At 36.4% G+C, this 21,184-nt stretch overlaps 1 protein-coding gene and 1 long non-coding RNA gene across 18 annotated transcripts in view; one reads left to right on the top strand and one right to left on the bottom strand.

Annotated features, from left to right (window-relative positions):
- brsk2b (BR serine/threonine kinase 2b) overlaps positions 1-21,184 on the top strand; it is a 268,040-nt gene that overhangs the window by 162,161 nt on the left and 84,695 nt on the right. For all 17 annotated transcript variants that reach the window (XM_087261795.1, XM_087261790.1, XM_087261796.1 and 14 more), the window contains exon 3: positions 18,022-18,107. In XM_087261795.1, the coding sequence (XP_087117921.1) occupies positions 18,022-18,107 (86 nt within the window). The remainder of the gene's footprint in view (positions 1-18,021; positions 18,108-21,184) is intronic.
- On the bottom strand, positions 11,683-15,654 carry LOC147836104 (uncharacterized). The gene is made up of 3 exons (XR_015496672.1): positions 15,405-15,654; positions 14,449-15,350; positions 11,683-14,412 (listed from the first exon to the last, which is right to left on the bottom strand). It is a non-coding gene; the product is annotated as an uncharacterized LOC147836104 (long non-coding RNA).

The raw sequence follows: 21,184 nt of genomic DNA, 5'->3' as shown, positions 1-21,184 counted from the left end.
AATAATCTATTAATTAATTTAATTTACAAAATGGTACTATTTTTGTTATGTATTACCATTTTACTAGTGGTTATATCAGAACATGAGATGGCATATCATGATATGAGATTTTTGTCATATCTCCCAGCTCTACATTGTACAGATTAATACGAATTAGCCAATAAATCTTAAAGTTATGAATTGCCGTGAGGTTGTGTTGGATTAAAAATATTTACTGCACCACATGTTGTCTAGGGAAATGGCTTTATTTTTCATGGCATGTTCTTTTCTGAAAAGAAACTAAAGCTAGAGGGTTCAAAGAAGCACAATGAGATTTCAGCAGTGCCGAGAGTTTCTCAAAGTAGAGCCTCTCTGGATAAAAGTTTTTGATCAATTAAAAAAAAATAACATTCCTTTCGTATTTAAATCAATGTTGTTTTTTTGACATTTATTTCTCACTGAGCCCAGGGCAACTAATTTCTGGAAGGTCAAAAGGCATCAAAGCAGTTGTTTATTGAGGCTCGGCTCTCTTAAAGCACCCAATATTCCTATGCAAATGTGCGTGCATAAATTTGAATCCATGACAAGAAAGCATTTCTTGTTTTGACATTGGCCTGTGAGATATAATTTGCAAAGTTTACTTAAGGGAAGCAACAAAATTAACAACATGCACGATGTGCACCGAGGTGATATGTACTGTTTAGCGCAACTAAATCTAAGATTTATGAAATTCCCTGCTGTAAATGTACAGTATATATGTGGGAACTCTATCAGGAAGTCATCTTCGGTGGTCCCAGCGAATGGTGGCTCCCTGTAGATCCTCCAACCCATCATCCCAAAGTCTGCCTCACTGCACTCTATTTCCAAATCCAATTTCTCGATAGCAGACATGCTAATCACACGCCTCTAAAATGGGTTTCCTGAAGCAATTTAGGGGTGAAATTCAACCTTTCAGTCATAAATATTCAGACTCTGTTATGTTTATGTGGCCTTCGAGCAAGTTGTGTTTTCTTTCTAACACTTGTGCATCATGTGTGGCTTTTTAAGGGAGCGTGTGCGTGTGCGTGTGTGTGTGTGTGTGTGTGTGTCTGTGTGTGTCATGGGTCAAAAAGCAGATTGGCTGCAAACAGAACAAGGCTTTGTACCGAGCGGAGTGCTGTGGTTATCTGCCTGGTCCAGACGAGAGGACAGAGCAAGACCAACAGGATTGCATGGAGAAACATTTTGCTTGTTCAAACTCAAGGCTTGAATCTGTGGCTGACATCTCTTGGATGTCAGCAGTGCTGGTTTAGTAGGTCACTCAGGTGCCTCTATAGACTGGAAGGATGGGATAAGGTGTGTGCCACTGCCTTACACTTACTGTATCCATATGGATTTTTTGCTGATATCTAACAAACCAGTATTTCTGTACTCCTATTGGACAGTGCCTATTTTGATACAGAACATATTTACACTAAAGTACATGTAAAAAAGGGAAAAGAACATAGTCAGTATAGAATTTAAAGCACAAATTATATTATTTTGGTGAAACTGTTATGAAGCTTTCTGAAACAATACACTTTTTAGAGTGTTTCTTTAGATTTGGACTGGTTTGACTTTATTTTTCTGCCCAGGTGATTCAATACTTCCTCTATAATTTTCAGGCCTGGGCTCCATGTAGACCAATCTGGGATTTTAATATTTTATGAGATGTTTTTTTTTTTCTCTCTCTCTCTGCAAATATGATTTTGCTGTATTAGACGTGTGTTAGGACCATTATCATGCTAGAAAAAAAAAAAAAACATCATCGGTAGCACTTTAAAATAATGGTCAATTAGTTAATGTTACATGAACAATGAACATGAACAAACAATTAGTAATACATTTATTACTCTATAAATTTTCATCCTTGTTAATGTTAGTTAATGTTAATGTATTAATTAATGAACATGAACAAACAATTAGTTATACATTAATTACTGTAAATATTCTATCTTGTTCATGTTAGTTAATGCTATTTACATTAAATAATGTTAGTTCATGTTAGTTTATATAACTTAGTGAATTAACTAATGTTAACAAGCCCAACTGTGAATTTTAATAATGCATTAGCTAATTTAAAATGATGATAAGTGAATGCTTAACAAGATTACTGATGCTTAGTAAATGTTAGTAAATACATTAACTAACATTAACAAATGGACCATTATTCTAAAGTGTAACCACACTGGCTTATGTGGATATGGTACGTGTCACCTTTATCAGGCTTGCGTTTCCACTGCCTATAGGGTACCAATGGTACCCTTTTGGTGGGTGTGGTGAACAAGAGAAAGTTTCAGTCGATATCATTCTCGCTTGAGGAAATGTCAAAGTAAAGCTGTACGTAAATGTCAAAGTAAAGCTGTACGGTTGTTATATATCGTATTAGAAGCACCTCTCACATAACAGATGCTTTATACACATAAAAACTAGTGTATAAATGGTTATTACTAACCTTTTTAATGGACATAATTTGATTATAACTGCAGATCTATTATAGCCTACTGTAATGTCTGCAATTATATAAAATAAATAAATAAATGCAACATGTATGAACACATACAGCTCCTTACAGTCTCTGATATGTTACAATTACAGAAAAACTACACACAGCATACATTTGGTCCTTATTTGGGTTAAAAAACAACACACAATATAGCCCACAGTCAGTGCAAACCTCTCATCTGTATCTTTAATCTTCACCAGCACATGTAACCTCTGTTAGGGAGTAATTCTGTTATTCTGAATTCATAAGAGAATAAAAGGTGATGATAATAGTCAAACATAGCAGTATTTTCATGTTTTAGGTTGCTGAAAGAATCATTTGCTCCTTTGTTTTGTCGGGCTTCTCCTTTGTTTCATGCTTTACTGTCAGAAGCACTTTAATGATTATGGGCACGTTATTATCATCAGCTCAAAAGGTTTGTTATCGCAAGTTATGGCTGGAGAAAGTGAAACTGCTTGCACTTTTAGACGGGCTCGTAAAACAAAAACAGGACATGGCAGATTTTGTTCTTCTTGGCTTTGTGGCTGTAAATCAGGATGACGACAAGGTTTGTTTAAGCTTGGGTTGACCATGGCTTGTTATTTTATGTATATATTCTTACAATATAATGTCACAGTTGTGTATTTAAAAATGGCGGTTTCTTTGTTTTCATTCTCCTGACTAGTAACGTTTTTCTGTTAACCAATGATCTTCAGCTTTGTAAAAGGTACCTAAAAGGTGGTACATTAGGGTTTGCTTTTTGGTAGCCTTTGACAGTTTAAAAGGCTATCGAACCATACCGTACCATACCACTCAGTAAAATGGGCCAAAAAAATAGCATGTTATAATCTCAAAACACATTTGCCGTGCATAATTTGTAAACAAAATATAATTTGATATTCACATCACATAACCAGCTTCAGAGGTTTGGCTTTTCGAACGTTTCGCCCAATAGCTCACCAGGTACAGCTTTGCTCTTGACAAGTGTCTAGAATTAGAGCAGGGTTAGACGCTTTGTTATTTTCAAAGCGACAGAGCATTAACCTTTTAGCACCATTCATTCTGTGCTGCCGGGATACATACAACAACTAGAGTATAAAACATCAGCAGATTCATGTTCATCTGATTCAGATAAAACTGAATGCGCTTTTGTATCATCACTCACTGGACATTTCACCTTGAAAATGTCAGGAATCTGTAAGAAATTATAGTCTGCCAGTGTACCTCGACCCAGCTTCCACTCCAAATTATGTTTTATGCGCCTTTCTCAACAAAGAGCTTAATTATGATATAGAGAAAGTTCCTCTGCATCTATAAAATATGTAAATAATGTATTTGGTGTGATAATTTAAGATTTGTAGCATGAGAGTGACTGTGGGCTATCAAAAAGCATCTGCTGACCAAAAGTAATTATGTTTAATCTCATCACTTTAACACTGGATTTTCCCCACTCGAAAAAACTATCAAAGATGTGCGAATGGAAGAGCATCACTTTTATTGTTGTGCTAAATTTGCATTTAAAACAAAACTTCAACTTTAACATGTTTAGCAGGAAGATGAGGATGAAACAGTATAAAATGTTTGTACTGAGGATATTTAGGGTTCATTCAGACTCCAATGACCCTGAGGTAGACTGTAAAAAAATATGACAAAAATTCATGAACACAAATATTTTTATATTACTTTACCTTGCTTAATAAGTTAGTCAAGTTTCAACACATTTAAAGAATATATAAACAAAGTTTTACTTAGTGTCAATTCAATTGATGTAAGTTGAGATTACTAGAAAAGTTCAGTTGATTCAAAGGGCACCTATTTTACCCTTTTTTCAAGATTTTCAAGTCTTTTGTGTCTCCAGAATGTGTCTGTAAAGTTTCAGCTCAAAACACCCATCAGATTATTTGTTTTTTATTCTTTATCACACAAATAATTTAAATCCAGTTTACTTTAAATAGTAGCTATATTTCCACAGTATTTAGCTCTATTTATTTTTTATTCTACATAGCACAGGATGTTTATTTATTTATTTATTGCATAAACACAATTGGATTTATTTGGATTATTATCCATTATTATACAATGCATTTATTTGTAGTGTCAGCAATTAAAAATGTTTTGTTTATTAAAAAAAAGATTTTTATTAAAAAACATTTTATTTAAAAAGTTTTCAACATTACACTCAATAATTATTTTGTTAGTTTAATTGGTGTCCAACAGTGCTAACTCATCTGTGTAGTGTTTTCCTCAAAACTGGCTTGCAGTCACTGTGTGCTTTTACATGTTTCAAAATGGTTCCATCTTTTAGCCTAGAAGACGGTAATCACAACAATATAAGATTCCACATGCATACTCGCAGTTTTTTTTTTTTTTATGTAAAAAAAAATATTGACTAAATAAAAAAAATACTTGTATTCTGCAGAAATGGTTTCTCCTGTGTTTTCCATCCAAATTTTTTCAATAATTGGCAGGAAGACGTCTGCCAACATTGTGTTGAAAACCTCGGAAGCATGCAATGGTCAACCCTGAGCAAATACCTTAGAACTCCATGTTACATTTTAGCCCGCGTTACTTTGTTCCCCACATTCCCCTACAGAGTTAACTAAAACCAGTATACGAGCCGAGTAAAATCGAAAATCACTCGAAAATCATTATGCAAGAAGTGCCCGGATGAACTACTACTTCTGGTGAGATTCTGAAGTGTGCATCAGATGGACGCTACCATATCCTATGATGCCCCGTGAGAGAATTCATGAATGGGAGTGAAGCAACGCTACTCACATGATCATAGCAAAATGGCGGATGTAGTATATCTGAGATTCATTCATACCGCTCGCATTCATACTGTATAGAACCTTCAAATGCAGTACCTACTGAAGAGTAGGTGGTTTCTGATGCAGCCTTAGTGTGCTCATCTTTTGCTCATTCTCCAGTGAGGGGTAGGTTTAGGGGTGGGATTTGTGCGTGCCTTCCTTTAAAAATCCTATATTTTTACACAAATTAGCCACTTTTTTGACAATGGGTAAAATTGTTATGCTTCCTTGTGAGAACGGGCTGTACAAATCATACAAGAAGCTTTCCTCAATGGCCCCACAGTCAGGTTTTTCCACATACAGGCTTTAGAAATAATGAGCATTGTTGAAATGTAGTGCTGTTGGAGACCAAAATCTTAACTTTTAATTGTGTATATCCTTGTCCTCTCCCCCGATGTTCTCCTTTTCCACCGAGCCTTCGCTCATTTGCCATCCAGTCATTTTGAGACCTACTCACACCTGATGGATCTGATTTGAGCCACAGCTGCTGGTTGGTGGCGTAGATGGATTGGCTACCACCGGGGGACAGGAATTGTGTTTAATATCCACCGATATCCTGTACGGTGCGTCTCTGGAGGTATTAGCAAAGCCATGATATGCCTCCCAGTGCTCCTCGTCTAAGCCTTCAGCTAGACGTTCAGGTCTGCTGCTTTAACCCTCTCCTCCCCCCTCATGCTCAAGTGTCTGTTTCCACATGTGTTTGAGTTAATTAGTTACAAAGCCACAGCAGCTCCCAGGAGGACCATCGCTACAGAACAGCCTCCATCTTTATTAAAGAAGCACCACTTGAGTGCTTTCCTTCCACTTTTCGTTTTTTTTTTTACATCTTTCATCTGCTACTCTTTCTGTTTCTTTGATTGGGAAGTTGGTGTGTTGTGAGGGAGCTTGAGGAATTAAGATGGATTGGAGGAAAGAGGCATCAATGATAAATAGATCAGGGATCTGGCAGGAGGGAGAGGTGATGGCGTGTCACGTGTAGAGTCACTCTCACACTGACAGCGATTAAACCTCAACCCTGGAGGTCAGAGAGTTTCTTTGCTCCTGGTTGACTGTCTGTCTTTCTAAATGCCAATTCAAAGGTATCAGGTGTGGAATCCATTGTCTAAATTATGCTTATAAGATGTCAAAATGTAACTGAAATACAACTTAAAACTTCAAAGCTCCAAATGCTGAGCATAAGAAAATAGTATTTAATTTGAAAGCAGATTTGATAATACTGTATGTATATATAAATAAACAAAAAGGAGCCTTTAAAGGGCACCTACAGTAAAAAATCTACCTTTCAAGCTGTTTGGACAGACACGTGTGTAGGTATAGTGTATAGACCGTCATATTGGGGTGATATAAACACACCCAGTCCTTTTTTTTCAATTTAACAACATAAAAACGGTGGACCATTTGGAACGGTTTTCAGAGCGACCACAACTTGACGTAGGAGTGTGGTCCCCCTGCCCACTAATATTGATTGACAGTCGGATCACCATCCTTAGTTTGTTGTTTCACGTCCGGCATTTTCAGCGTGTGAGTCAAAGTGATATCACTAAAGGAACACCCTTGCTCTATTTTTAGATGTAAGGCTCATTAGGCTTAACAAAAGATAAATTTTCTCCACATTATCGCACTTATCTGAAATATTGTTTGTACCTTTAGGTAGGTTTGCAAACATGTGTACTTTTCATTGCGTCTATCTTAAACTTCAGCCGTTTGCATTTCTCGCGATCACAGAGGCTCCCTGTAATCTTAACTAGGTGCAGCTGGAAAAGTGCAAGCACGTTGCCTCATGTGCGCGTCTCTCCATTGGAAAAAAATAACAAACTTGCCTGCAGGTCGCACACCAGAAGCGCCGCTCGGCGCTTCAAGTCGGCGGCTGGGCGTTGTGTGTACCCTGATATACCTATGTTTAGAATTCTAAAATGCGAGCCGCTGCATGGCGCAACGATTTGGGACACTTTATGTTTCTGCTGTGCCACAGAGAGTGTCTGGTGTGCCGTGTCATGGCTTCGAGCGGCGCACCCGTTGCCTCAGTCAAAGTTAATTTAGTGTGCTTGGTTATTAGTCTCGGTGTAAGCTCGGCACTTGAAACTAGTACACAGTTGGCTGTAAAACTATACAAAGACACAAATGATTTTGTAGTTTCTGCTTGGTCTGTGTCTGAGTCGTACATGTACGGCTGAATGCTGATCCTCTCACTCATGACATGTTGCTTCTCTCTGTCTGCCTGTCTGTTGCAAACTCAGAGCGGGGCGAGCAGAGCGAGCTGTGTACACTCCCCCAAAATGACACTTTTAAACACATTATAATAAAAACATCTGAACTGTGTGTTGAACTGAACCTAAAGTGGCACACTCAGAAGAACCATAATATTAATATTATATCATAAACAGGGGTAAACTGTGTGCCCTTTAATACACAGCATTTACTACACGCTATAAAAAGCAATTAGTTGACTTTACTTAAAAAAGAGTGTATTCTGAAGTTTGTCTAGTTTTATTTTCTGAAATATTAAATAATGAAAATTATTATTAAAATTATTATTATTAAAAATAATTAATATTAGGTGGGCTTTTCCTAAAATAAGCAAAATAATCTCCCAATAAAGTAAGTAAAATAATTATATAGTGTATGAGTGTGAATGAGATGTTTCCGAGTGATAGGTTGCAGCTGGAAGGGCATTCGCTGCGTAAAACATAATATGCTGGATAAGTTGGCAGTTCATTCCGCTGTGGTGATCCAAGGTTAATAAAGGGACTAAGCTGAAAAAAAAATGAAGATTTTCTTATCAACATCCATGTCTTTGAAAAAAAATGCAATTCTTATGGTGCTTGTGCAGGTGAGTGTGCTTGAGATACCACCTGTAGGTGACACACTCTCTTCTCTCTTTATATGCAACACAGACTTTTTTGTACCCCTTCCCCTTAGCCCTACACCTTCAAACTAAAGAGAATTGGGACACCCCTATACCTTCACATGAACACACAAAACAAAGAGTAGGGTTAAGGGGAAGGGGTAAGGAGTAGAATTGGGATTGGGCCTTATACTTGTCATAAACTAAACATTGGCATTTTTAAACTCACCAAACACTTTATTAGGTACACCTGTCCAACTGCTTGTTAATGCAAATTTCTAATCAGACAATCACATGGCAGCAACTCAATGCAATTAGGCATGAAGACATGGTCAAGACGATCTGCTGCAAGTTCAAACCGAGAATCAGAATGGGGAAGAAAGGGAGTGGCTTTGAACGTGGCATGGTTGTTGGTGCCAGACAAGCTGGTCTGAGTATTTCAGAAACTGCTGATCTACTGGGATTTTCACGCACAACTATGTCTTGGGTTTTTAGTGAATGGTCCAAAAAAGAGAAAATATCCAAGCTGCAATTCTGTGGGTGCAAATGCCTTGTTGATGCCAGAGGTCAGAGGAGAATGGCCAGACTGGTTCCAGCTGATAGAAAGGCAACAGTAACTCAAATAGCCACTAGTTACAACCGAGGTCTGCAGAAGAGCATCTCTTAACACACAACATGTCCAACATTGAGGTGGATGGGCTACAGCAGCAGATCACACTAGGTGCCACTCCTGTCAGCTAAGAACAAGAAACTGAGGCTACAATTCACACAGGCTCACCAAAATTGGACAATAGAAGATTGGAAAAATGTTGCCTGGTCTGATGAGTCTCTATTTCTGACAATGAAACAATAAAACTTGACAACAAGTTCATTGTACTCAAATGGCCTCCTTAGTCACCAGAACTCAATACAATAGAGCACCTTTGGGATGTAGTGGAACAGGAGAATTGCATCATGGATGTGCAGCCGACAAATCTGCAGCAACTGTATAAAGCTATCATGTCAATATGGGCCAAAATGGACCAGTACCTTGTTGCATCTATGCCACAAAGGATTAAGGCAGTTCTGAAGGCAAAAGAGGGTGCAACCCGGTACCTAATAAAGTGGCCTGTAATTGTATACTGCTAATTTGAAGTGCTTCTTATATTTTTCATTTGTTTGGTCACATGTCGGGCAGCACAGTGCCTCAGTGGTTAGCACTGTCACCTAACAGCATGAGGGACACTAGTTCGAGCCCTGATAAATAAGGGACTACACCGAAGGAAAATGAATAAATGAATGAATGAATGGTCACCTGGAAACAATTAATATCCCGTGATCATTTACCATTTATTAGCTTAAACTTATCTGCCCTTTTACTTACTGAATTAGTAGAGATAAAAGATTCACATTTGTTAGCCAGTTTACATTGACCACACTTACAGTACATCATGCATCCTGTGATTGACTGCATTTCATACAGTCACTCAAGTTGCTAGAAATCACCAAACCTCATTTTTATGAATGACTTCCAGATTCTTCGTCATTGCAAATTAGCACTGCATGCATATTTATGGATATTTATGACTGTGTGTGTGTTCGTGTGTGTCAATGTTGCGCAGCTAGTGGGCTCTAGAGAGTTTGAACAGAACAGTCAGAACAAATGCGGCGTGTCTCTGGAGACAAGAGGCAAACACCTCTTTCATCTCATCATCACTTCCTGGGCTCTTCAAACACACATCTTTGCAAATAGCCAATAAATCACATTGTGGCAAACACACATAACATATAGCCAAACCTTTTACCCACAACAACCGGACAGCTGTGTGGTTAAATGGGCAAAATCTGAAGCTCTCCAATAGATGGCCATTGTTTCGCAGTCCCAGCTGTGAGAACATGAGCTCGGTCTGCCTCCGCTCATTTTCCTGGTGTTGTGTGACCATCCCCACAAGTGCAGTTTTATTAGCATGCATCAACACACCATCTGCAACCTGAAATCACACAATAATTGAGCATAATAAATGATGTTAAATCCATTAACAAAGGCAGAGGTTGAAAGTTGTTTGTTTAGGACGCGTCGAATTATACACTGTTAAATATGCTGGTTTAAATTGCAATGTTCTTAATTAAATCTGAATTGCAAAGGGGAGGAAAATGTACTCGGCAAAGCCTACGACACACATTTTCACACATTTGGTTTTCTCTCTCAATATCCGGGATTAGTCATTCATTTTTTTTTCCCATCTCTCTTCAGAGACAGTTGAGAAATCGAATCTCATTCTTGTCTAAATCCTTGCGTGTCGTCAATTGAAGCCAAATCTATCAATGTCATTAATGTCAGTGATTTGTGTGGCCATTTAACCTTGTAATTTTATGTCGTATACCCAAACCAAAATCTTTTCCTCTAGGGAAATTAATCACTTGATAATCACTTTTGTTGGCAGGAAAGATGCTATTACAGTGGTGCTAATTATTAAACATGGAAACTCAATGGAAAAGGGCACTGAGGTGAGCCGGTCTCCTCTTTTATAATGAGGAATGATGCAGATCACTGCTTCGCTCCTGTCTGTCCGCATATGAGTGTGTGTTTTTATTGGATCATTCAAATTATTACAGATACCTGGTTTGTTTCCACTCTCTGTGTTTATTTGAGTTGCTGTAAGTGTTAACTCTGTATTAGAGTTGGTTTTAGCTCATTTGGATTCAGACAGGATTACTAGGGTTTGTTGATAAGATGAAGGCTCCATTATCCTGCGATCACAAGTGTTGTTTGGCATGAATCTGACGTGCAGGTAAATGTTGTGTGTTTGGATTACATTCCTCATGTCTATGCCAGCACAGCTTTACGCCTGCCACAAACATGAGAGAGGGAGAGGGAAAGAAAGAGAGAGAGAGAGTGTGTGGTTCACGTTTTACCTACATTGTAGGGGCCAAATGTGCACTCGATCATAGTACAGATGAAAATTAGAGTAGCTGTGCTGATGGGGATGAGCAAGAAAAAAAAGTTAAGAAGACTCAAGAAGACAGTTCACTAAAAATGTCATCATATGCTCAGTATCATATGTTTCCAAAACGATTTGATTTATAGAGATGCTTTACAAAATAGGAAAAACTTGAAAATACAATATTTTTTCTCTGCAATTTACACCAACCGGCCACTTTATTAGGTACACATGTCCAACTGATCGCTAACGCAAATTTCTAAACAGCTAATCACATGGCAACAACTCATGCATTTAGGCATGTAGACATGGTTAAGATGATCTGCTGCAGTTCAAACTGAACATCAGAATGGGGAAGAAATTTGATTTAAGTGACTTTGAACCTGGCATGGTTGTTCAGGTTGTTTTGTCATAAGACCACATCGGGTGCCACTCCTGTCAGCTAAGAACTGGAAGCTAAGGCTACAATTCGGACAGGCTCACCAAAATTGGACAATAGAAGATTGGAAAAAACGTTGCCTGGTCGGATGAGTCTCAATTTCTGCTGCAACATTCAGATGGTAGGGTAAAAATTGGGTGTAAACATTAAATTTTACACTTCAAACTAGTGAATATATATGTTTAATATCTGAATACATTTGATCACATTTCAAACTAGGTCTGGGCTAATAAAAAATATTATATCAAATCATGATTAAATTTGTCAATAAGAATGATAAGCTCTGGACTATTTTACTGATCGAAGTGTTGATATTAGAGAATAGAGATCCACCAAATTTTCGGTCACTGAAAATTAATTGGCCAAAAATATGTTATGCCATTTAATGGACCCTCTAATTTTTGTGGCTTCAGTCATTGTTGGGGTACTCTTTTAAACCTGGAAACCATTAACAACTGATATTGGAATACATATATTAGTTCTGGGCGATTAATCAAAAAGTAATCAAAATCGTCATTCAGAACCCATAATCAATCAAATTTTTTCCAGGTCAATTTTTTCAATTTCCTCACCGCGTGTGGAGTCACGTGACCAAGATTTGTTTACACTTCTGTGTCAAGCACAGTGTATGGTCTGGCTCAGGTCACATCCCCCTTGCCATGACTGATGCCGATGCTGACCTTTCCAAAAATGTAACTGCACGTTGCAATGACGCATATCGCAAGCTCTGTGATTGGTCAGCTTGGCAACGTTGACGAGGGTGGCACAGATAGGATAGAAATAAAATAATAGTTGATCAAACATAATCAAGTTAAATTGTTAAATTAATCGAGACTTTGATTTTAGGCCAAATCCCCCAGCCCTAATATAAATATATTAGGGCTATATATATATATATATATCAGTCAATATGGAAATAAATTTTGAAGTTGCATTTTTGCCATATCGTCCAGTCATATTTTAAACACTGTTCAATGACAGTTTCTTTGTTCTGTACCTAAAATATAATTTTATATAGGTCACAGCCTGTCAACACATGATATTCTGCAATACTCTTCAAATATAAATCACAGAGATTTTATAGTCCCACCTAAATCACTGATTTAGAAAAAAAAAACTATTAAAAAAAAACTTGTCCCATCCAAATAGTTATATTCTCACAACCTTGAGTTCTGTCATTGTTCCTTATTTGCTAGACTCACCATTTATTTAGTTAGAAAAGGTCATGTTATTTTAAGGGCTAATATTGGTGGAGTATATAATGCCATTAGCATGTGACAAAGCAGCTCTGACATGGGCCAAGAATGGCCTGCGGGATGAGAGGCCAGAGAGTCTGTTCCGTTTAGGTTGAAATGATCATTAAACATTTAAACAAAAAATGTTTGCTCTCAATTAATTTTGGGTCTCGGCACAGAAGATGCTTCATAAGCAGTTTACTCATTCCAAATTGGCATGGGCACATAATGCAGGTGAGACTGACTGTGATAGAGTGGGGAATAATCAAAGATACTGCCAGCAGCAGAAACAAGCATTGTGGCCCTGAATGATTACAGCGATTGTGTAAATCCAATGAGAAAGATCGTGTGCTGTGATAGATCAGGGAGAAGGTCTCTCTCTGTAGTTCACCAAAGCAGAGCTCAAAGCCATCTGCTAAATAAAGAAAAAGAAAAAAAAAACTCTGAGAGAAATGTTGAGAGAGGGTTGCCATGACAGGGATTGATACATACGGCAGTCAGCAAGTCATAGATTAAAGAAGGAAATATTTCATTATTTATTTAGCTTTTCTTGCTCTGTTGCAGAGGTCCAGGTGATAGACCTTTGAAGAACTGGGGCTTTGATGGTGATAAATTGACATCTCTCTCTCTCTTTCTCTCTCTCTCTCTCTCTCTTTCTTTCTCTCTCTCTCTCTCTCCTGTTACTTGGGTTGGCCTTGTTATGGTGTTTGACTGACATAAGAGATGTGGAGAAGAAAGGCTGCAGCTGCATGGTCTGAGAGATGTGTGTATGTGTCTGTGTGTGCGGATCAGGATCAGCCCAAAAGAGAGATCTGTGTGAGTGTGTTTTCATATAGCAGTCTGAGCTTCTGCTTTTAGGTCTGTTGTAACTTCATCTGTAATCGTGTCAGATGTTTTTGATGGTGTCTCTGAACCCTAGCAGTCAAAAGTGTGGAGTCACTTGACTCAGTTTATGTTTCTCATGAACTTAGGTTTTGCCCTCAAGGCTTAAGATTAGTTTTACGGAGGAATAAACTGCCTGTGGATTTCTTTAAGAGTAAACAGTTTCATTCTATATTACATCCATCCATCCAATCTCTAAATCGCCTGGGTTGCAGTGATGTGGAGCCTGGAAGCTGTGTTATTAGAGTTAACCAAAGGTTCACTTTTTTCAAATTAAATATTTTATTTGTATTGCATGAATTAGGCCAATTTGTGAGAGAAAAACTGTAAACTAGTCTTCATGATGGCAGAATTACACAAATTGGAGCAAGTTGTGAATATGTTTTAGTACATACAGAGTATTTAGGTTTGTAATGGATCAGGGTTGATCTGTAATTTTTACTGATCATAACCCACGGTTTTTGAACACATGTAGCCCGCAGATTAATACATGTTTTTTTCTGGTACAATAATCCTAAATTTGAAACGATCACAAAGAGATCGCCTCTTGTGTCATTCAAATCACATGTATGATAGCATATAGGCTTTCCTGTAAATTGTAATGATTACAGAGGACGTTATGGCAGGTTATTGGGGATGTGGTGGGTTTCTTTAAAAGTTTTTTATGTCACTATTTGTTTAGCCTGTATCAATGCATTCAGTGTAAGCTGCATGATTCATCAGTAAAAGATCAGGATCTCAACACCCACATAACACAAATGATAATTAATGGTGACTTGCTTATATTTATTGATCCTTCTAATTGCCTCATTTAAACCTGTGTTTGAAAAACACAAATATCGAGAGAGAGATTCAGTTCTTAGTCTTTGGAGTTAGTTATGAAGTCACAAACAGTCAAATAACACAGAAGTACCAGAAAAACAGTTTATAATTTAGATAAAACCACTGATGTTTATGGTAAAGATAAAAATAAATCACCATCATATGCAATTGACGCTCAAAAATAAAAGTTGTAGGCAGCCTTTAAATTAATTAACCAATAAGTGACAACAATCAGCCATCAAAAATATGCCACTGAATAACTCTTCAAAAATGATCCATCTAGCAATGAAAAATGAAGTTTTATGAGTGAATTTATTAAAAATGAGACTAAAAATAAATATGGGTTGTACAAATTATAATGTTAGATTTCCACATTTAGCGTTATTAGCAACAGTAGTAGTAACAGTACTGAATGTTTCACAGTACTGAATATTTTACAATTTATTTTTATTCAGCTGATTATTTCTCTTTATTTTATTAAAAAAAAAAATACAGGTTCTGGGTTTTCTTTGCTAAAACCAAATGTGTCTTGCAGTAATGTATTGTAATAAATTTAAAGCAAATTGCATTTGTCTCCTTCCCTCTTTGGCTGATCCCAAAAATGGTCCAATGTGACCTGAACCGTGAGATTTTTGATCCTTTACATAACTAGTATTTCAAAACTGAAAACCTTTAAAAAAAATAAAACTGTTATTTGTTTTAGAAAAAAATCTCTTCCTCATGAAAATGTAAAAATGCCCTATGAAGCAACAGGTGGCAATATACTCCTAACTATAAATATTGGTCAATCCGGAGCCTAAAAAAAAGAGGTTTTTATTGCTTCCAGATGGCTGTCAATATGGCACACAACAGAGATTGCAGGGCACAATCAGACATTACACAAAGGAAATGACAGCGCAGACAAGCCAAAAACTCTAGTTTCACCAATTACACCACTACACAGACCCCAGCGTTTTTTAACATTTAACGTTTCACATCGATAGTTTTTTCCAAAAATAAAAATGCTGGTTTTAGTGATCAGATGCTGCGTTTGTGTGTGGATGAATGACCAAACCACATTGAAAAAAAACCCAGCTGAAATTGAAAACACTGATAAAGCATGAGATCTCTGCAGCGATCACTAGTTTAAGCATAAAACAACTTAAAAAATTAAGAACTTGTACATTATATTTACCATCAGACACAGGTGAACCTGATTAATTAGTAACTAAGGCAACTAACAAGAATGAAAACAGAAAAAGAGAAACACTGGAAGCATTTAAAGCATGATACTGATAAGTATAAAATTAATTTTACTTAAAAGTCCTGTGAAATTAAAATAATGTTTTTTTAGATGTTACTTTCAGTCCGTCAGTTTTAAGCATGTCTATTAGCTACTGTGCTCCAAAACAGTGGCAACATTTGCGTTTAGAAAGTAAAACATGCAAATAAACATCTAAAGCTTGCAGTTTGCGCTTCCAACTAAATCAATCAACACATTTTTTTCAGGTCATCTCATACTTCAGTTTGTCATCAAATCTTGACCAATCAAATGCTCTCTAGTATCTGACATGCCCCGCCCTCTTCAAGACTCTCCACATTTGCTTTTCATTTGATGCGCTTGGTTTCAAACATTTTCACTGGCAGAGTTATGATAAAAAGAAAAGCTGTTGGCTGTTTTTTTTAAAGGGGAGGAGATACTTTATGTCCTCCCCTATCTGAATTTTTCACTTGAGATTGTATAAAAAATGCACATTTCAAAGCACTTTCCAGGACCTTTCAATTTCTGATCAACCTTATGTTACTCTTAAGTACAGGGTGAAACAGCAGTAAGGAAATAAGTTGCTGTGTGCATTATTTACTTTCTTGTAAGTAGCTTGTACATAATATATTATTGACCTGAACTTACAGTACAGTACAGGAGTCTCCAAAAACACAAGTTCTATAGTTTGCATCCACTTATCCAGACCGAAGCATTCCCCTTCAGTTCATATCACCTCTGCTTCTATAATTGTTTTGGCTCCTGACAGTACAGTTGATTGGCTGAGTACAAACGAGAGGTGTATGTGTCTAATAGGATTGTGGCTCACTTGGACACAGTACAAGTCTAGTCTCTGAGCAGGTGTGTGATGGGAGACTTCATGCAGCGTTAACTTCTGCAATGCAACTTTCATTACTGTGGGATTATCCTTATTAGCCGTTCCCATATTCCCACCGATAATGAAGTCTAATTATTTCTGCTGCTCCCCCAAAGCAATAAGAGATGGATTTTCCTGTAACAGCAAGGGCATGTGTTTGCTAAAACAATGCAAGTGTATGTCGACGTGTTGGCGAAGGACTGTACATTAGCTAATTGTTACCTTTCAATTCTGATGTGGGTCAGTTTATGGCAATTAGGAGGCATCACCTTGTCATGTTGCCGCATCGCGTTCTAAGGATTAATGCAGTCGGATTCTGTCGTCTAACCACTTCTAATTCTACTGAACTCTTCATCATAGGCATTTTGGCTAGTGTGTGCCAGCCATTGTCTTCTTGTTTATTTTCTGCTTGCCAGAATGTGATTAATGGGTTAACCACTTAATGAAAGTGGTGGGATGCTAATTAGGCATTGTCTAGGCAAGATAATATGGTACAACTTCATTCTTCTAGCACAGACTAACCAGAGGCTGCCTTTGTCAGTGTCTCCATGTTCTTTACCCTGGCCTCAAGTTACTGTATTTTACATTGTAAAAAATGCTGGGTTCCACCCAATAATTTTGTGTTGGGACAACATGAAGGAATTAAGTTTTTTATTTGTTAACTTATTACACATTTAAGTGGCTTAAACATAAAACAATTAAGTTTTAATAACACATGAACAATTGTGTTATTTATTGTCAATTTAAATAAGTAGGACCAACAGCAAAAGTAATTTTGCAAATGTAGACATGTGTGGTTGTTAGTTAAAAGGTTGTAATTTAGATTTTAAAATGAACAAAGTCTTATTTCTATGATGAGACTGTCACAATCACCAGTGATCTAACATTCATAGTTGGCTGGAGAACATTTACAAAACTTTGATAAAAGTGATTTTTTTTTTTTTTAATGGAGAAGTAAAGTGATCAAAATATAAAAAGAGTTATTCTTTGAGATTGAGATTGCCAGCAGCTAGCTCTCTGCAACTCTTGCAAGGTTACCCAGTTCAATTAGGCTGAGGACAAGGGCAATGATGGAGTTTGTACATTTTTATAGTGTTTTTAATAAAGAGCAAAAATCAGATAACCACATGAATGACTTATTCCTTTACAGAACAACTCACAGAAATCAACCATCAGTCCACGTTAGACATTTTTGGGATGAAATACCTTTTATTCACTGTATTTATGTTTTTATTTTAGGGCTAAATATTGTATGTTTCTGGTAGAATGTCCCTCAGAGCACTATTTTTGTCAGAACTTCGAGCATATTGTGTTATTTTGTTTAGTCATGTTTTCAGAATTATGGGAGTATCGTGATCTCTAAAAAACTTTAAAAAAATATATATATATATATATGATTTTCAATTGATCTAGAATTATGCATCTGTACTGAAGTGAAACATTTTTCTCTGTGTGTTTGTCTCTACAGGTGGAGAGAGAAATAGCTATTCTGAAGCTCATAGAACACCCCCATGTTTTGAAGTTGCACGACGTCTATGAAAATAAGAAATATTTGTGAGTACACACCACCTTTGTTTATTCTTGCACCACACAGTGCTTGATTTGAGTATGTATTCAAATGTTCTGGGCAGCAACTGTATCTGTATCTGTATGGAAGAGCAGACACACTGATATCCCTGGAAATGTGCTCGCTTCTCTGGCTCGGCTTAATGTAGTTTTCAGTAATTGATAAAGAAGCCACCATGGATGCAGCCGCTGAGTTTGTTTACTTAATATTCAGATGACACAGATGTATGGCCCACACGCTCATAAAATATTTGCCTATGAACATTTTTACACACACAAATCAAGTATGAATCCATCCTTAATTTAAATAAGCGCTGACAGGTAATCGCATGAGAAAATCCTTTAATCGACTAATAAATCAGATGTCTGGTGTGTCAGTGTGTGTGTGTGTGTGTGTGTGTGTGTGTGTGTGTGTGTTTGGATGTCACTAAAACTTTGCATGTATCTCATGAATACATGAATGTGTGAGTATGATATAAATGTGTTTGCCCATCAGACAGGGTGACCGAAGGAAAATATTTACAGTAGCACACATTTACACATTCATTCTAATGTAGTGGCGTCCTGCAGTCTGAGACTATAGTGAAAATACTGAAATATATATATGTATGCAGTATGTATAATTTTTTGGTATTTTCATTGTATGATTATATCTATTAAAATTGGAATGTACACATTTAAATGATTAAATTCAAAGCAAAGATTAAAGGTGCAGTAGGTGCTTGTCTTCAGAAACATTTTTTTTGTTGTGCTGGTTGAAAGGTTGTGCTGGTTTGTTGTGCTGGTTCACAGTCTAATAGTAATAATTACAGTAAATGATCTAAATGTGTTTATATGTATTTTTATATTCTGGGTAAGGCATAAAACTTAAAAAATGTTCATCCAATTAAATAGAGTCGGACCGACATCTCCCATAATTCCGATTAGCAGGTCAGACTGTCTGTCAGCAAATGTAGATTCGGGCTTCTGCGCATCTGTTCACGCAGATCCGCCATTTGCGCGTGCCTGTCTGCATAAGCGGCCGCGCGGTCACGAGACGGACCGGGAGAAATCAAATGCTGAATTGAAACTTTTAAGAACCTGAATCAATATTGGAGTTACTTTAGTACGCTGGAGGAAGGACGACACCATGACTGAAGTATTACTGTTAGTCAGGTAATGTTCTGTTTTAAAACTATTTTAGTCAGGCTAAGCTTATGTTAGATTGTGTTCTGTTATGAATGACTTATATGCACAGACGTGTTGTTCAGCCACTGAAATCTCCCGGTGAAAGATTGATGTGATTATTTTCAGTTTCATAAGGTCCTTTTACAGAATCGATAATGTAGATTTATATTTAGTTTAACAACAAAACCTCATTCCGCACTATTCCGCCTAACCTGCTTTATTGAGCTGAAGTTGCTTTTATATTCACTTTGGGTCATTTTTGAACAATGACAGTCTTCCTATACTGTTTACCATGCTACTCTGAATATTCGCTCTGAAATAGCATGTAAGTGTGGCTAAGTAATAAATGTAGTCCCTGCACGGCGCTGGCACTAACTAACTGGCGAATTACATGAACTACTGGGTTGTCTGTCTGCTTTTGTGACGCCGTGCGCGCGCTCGCGATTTCAGGGGCTGTGGGTTTGAATCACAATCCCTCCCCGCCATCCAAAGATAATATGCTAAGCGGTTAGCATTTTGGCAGGTCACCTACTGCACCTTTAATTGTATCTAAAATATCAAATCAAAATAAATTCAAGATCAACTCATTTAATTAATTTGCAATTAATCATACAAATTATATATATACATCTAAATATATATATATATATATATATATATATATATATATATATATATATGCAGAAATATAGTTTCTGTTTTAATTTATGGATCTGTGTGTATTACATATATATAACAAATATATTTTAAAAATACTGTTGTTCAGTCTCGTTTTTCCACACCTCTTATGTTGATCATCGTGAACAGTTTTGTATAAACAAAAACCCAAAAACAAAAATAGAATAGAAGTTTTTTTTCCAAAACATTCTCTGGTTATTGAACTCTGTTATTTGTTGACATTATTCAGAAATGTTACATGAAAATAATTAAAATAAATTTGATATTGTTACTCAAATATGTAGGTGACTAAACAACTAAGTACAATATTTATTTATTCATTCATTCATTCAAATAAAGGCTGGTCTTTTGAGATTTATTTATTTTTCAGAAAGAAACAATTCCCTTTATACAAAATGTTGTTATTATTATTACTATTATTATTATTATTAATAATAATAATATTTATAAGAACAATAAAAATAATAATTATAGTTATACTACTACTACTACTACTACTACTAATAATAATAATAATAATAATCATCATAACAATCATAATTATATTAATATGAATAATAATTAATTAATAATAAAAATTAATAATAATAATGATAATAATAATAATAATAATAATAATAATGATAATGATAATGATAATAATAATAATAATAATAGTAATACTACTGCTACTACTACTACTACTACTACTACTGCTACTAATAATAATCATCATAACAATCATAATAATATTAGTAAATATAATTTAAAAAATAAAAATAATAACAATAATAATAATAATAAATAATAATCATTATTATCATAATAATAATAATAAATATAGCTGCAAGCAGCAATTAAGGGGCCAAGCACTATTGGCCATAAGGTGGCGCTGCTCCAGACGTTTTTGAGTACTTTCAGGGCATGGGGTTGAAGATGCATACCATGTTTTGTAATGATATGTGAATGTGTTGGTAAAATATAGCATTTTTGGCCAAAAATCGAAATATGCGACGCCCAAAATGGCTGACCTGTGAAAATCAGACATCATTCGACTCGGCATGCTCTGCCGGATGTAATGAGACCAGTTTCATGAGTTTTGGACGAAAGGTTGAGACGTTATAAGCCAAAAAGCAAGTTTTTTGTATCTCCGGACCACTAGGGGGCAGTGCGCCGAAACTCCGCAATTAACCTTAGACCCTAGTTGTCATAACACACACCAAGTTTGGTGTGAATCGGTG

This window comes from Danio rerio, chromosome 7 (assembly GCF_052040795.2).
Source record: "Danio rerio strain M-AB ecotype USA chromosome 7, GRCz13ab, whole genome shotgun sequence".
Taxonomy (NCBI): domain Eukaryota; kingdom Metazoa; phylum Chordata; class Actinopteri; order Cypriniformes; family Danionidae; genus Danio; species Danio rerio.
Note: the sequence above shows the minus strand (reverse complement) of the source record. Positions and strands in the feature narration are given on the sequence as shown.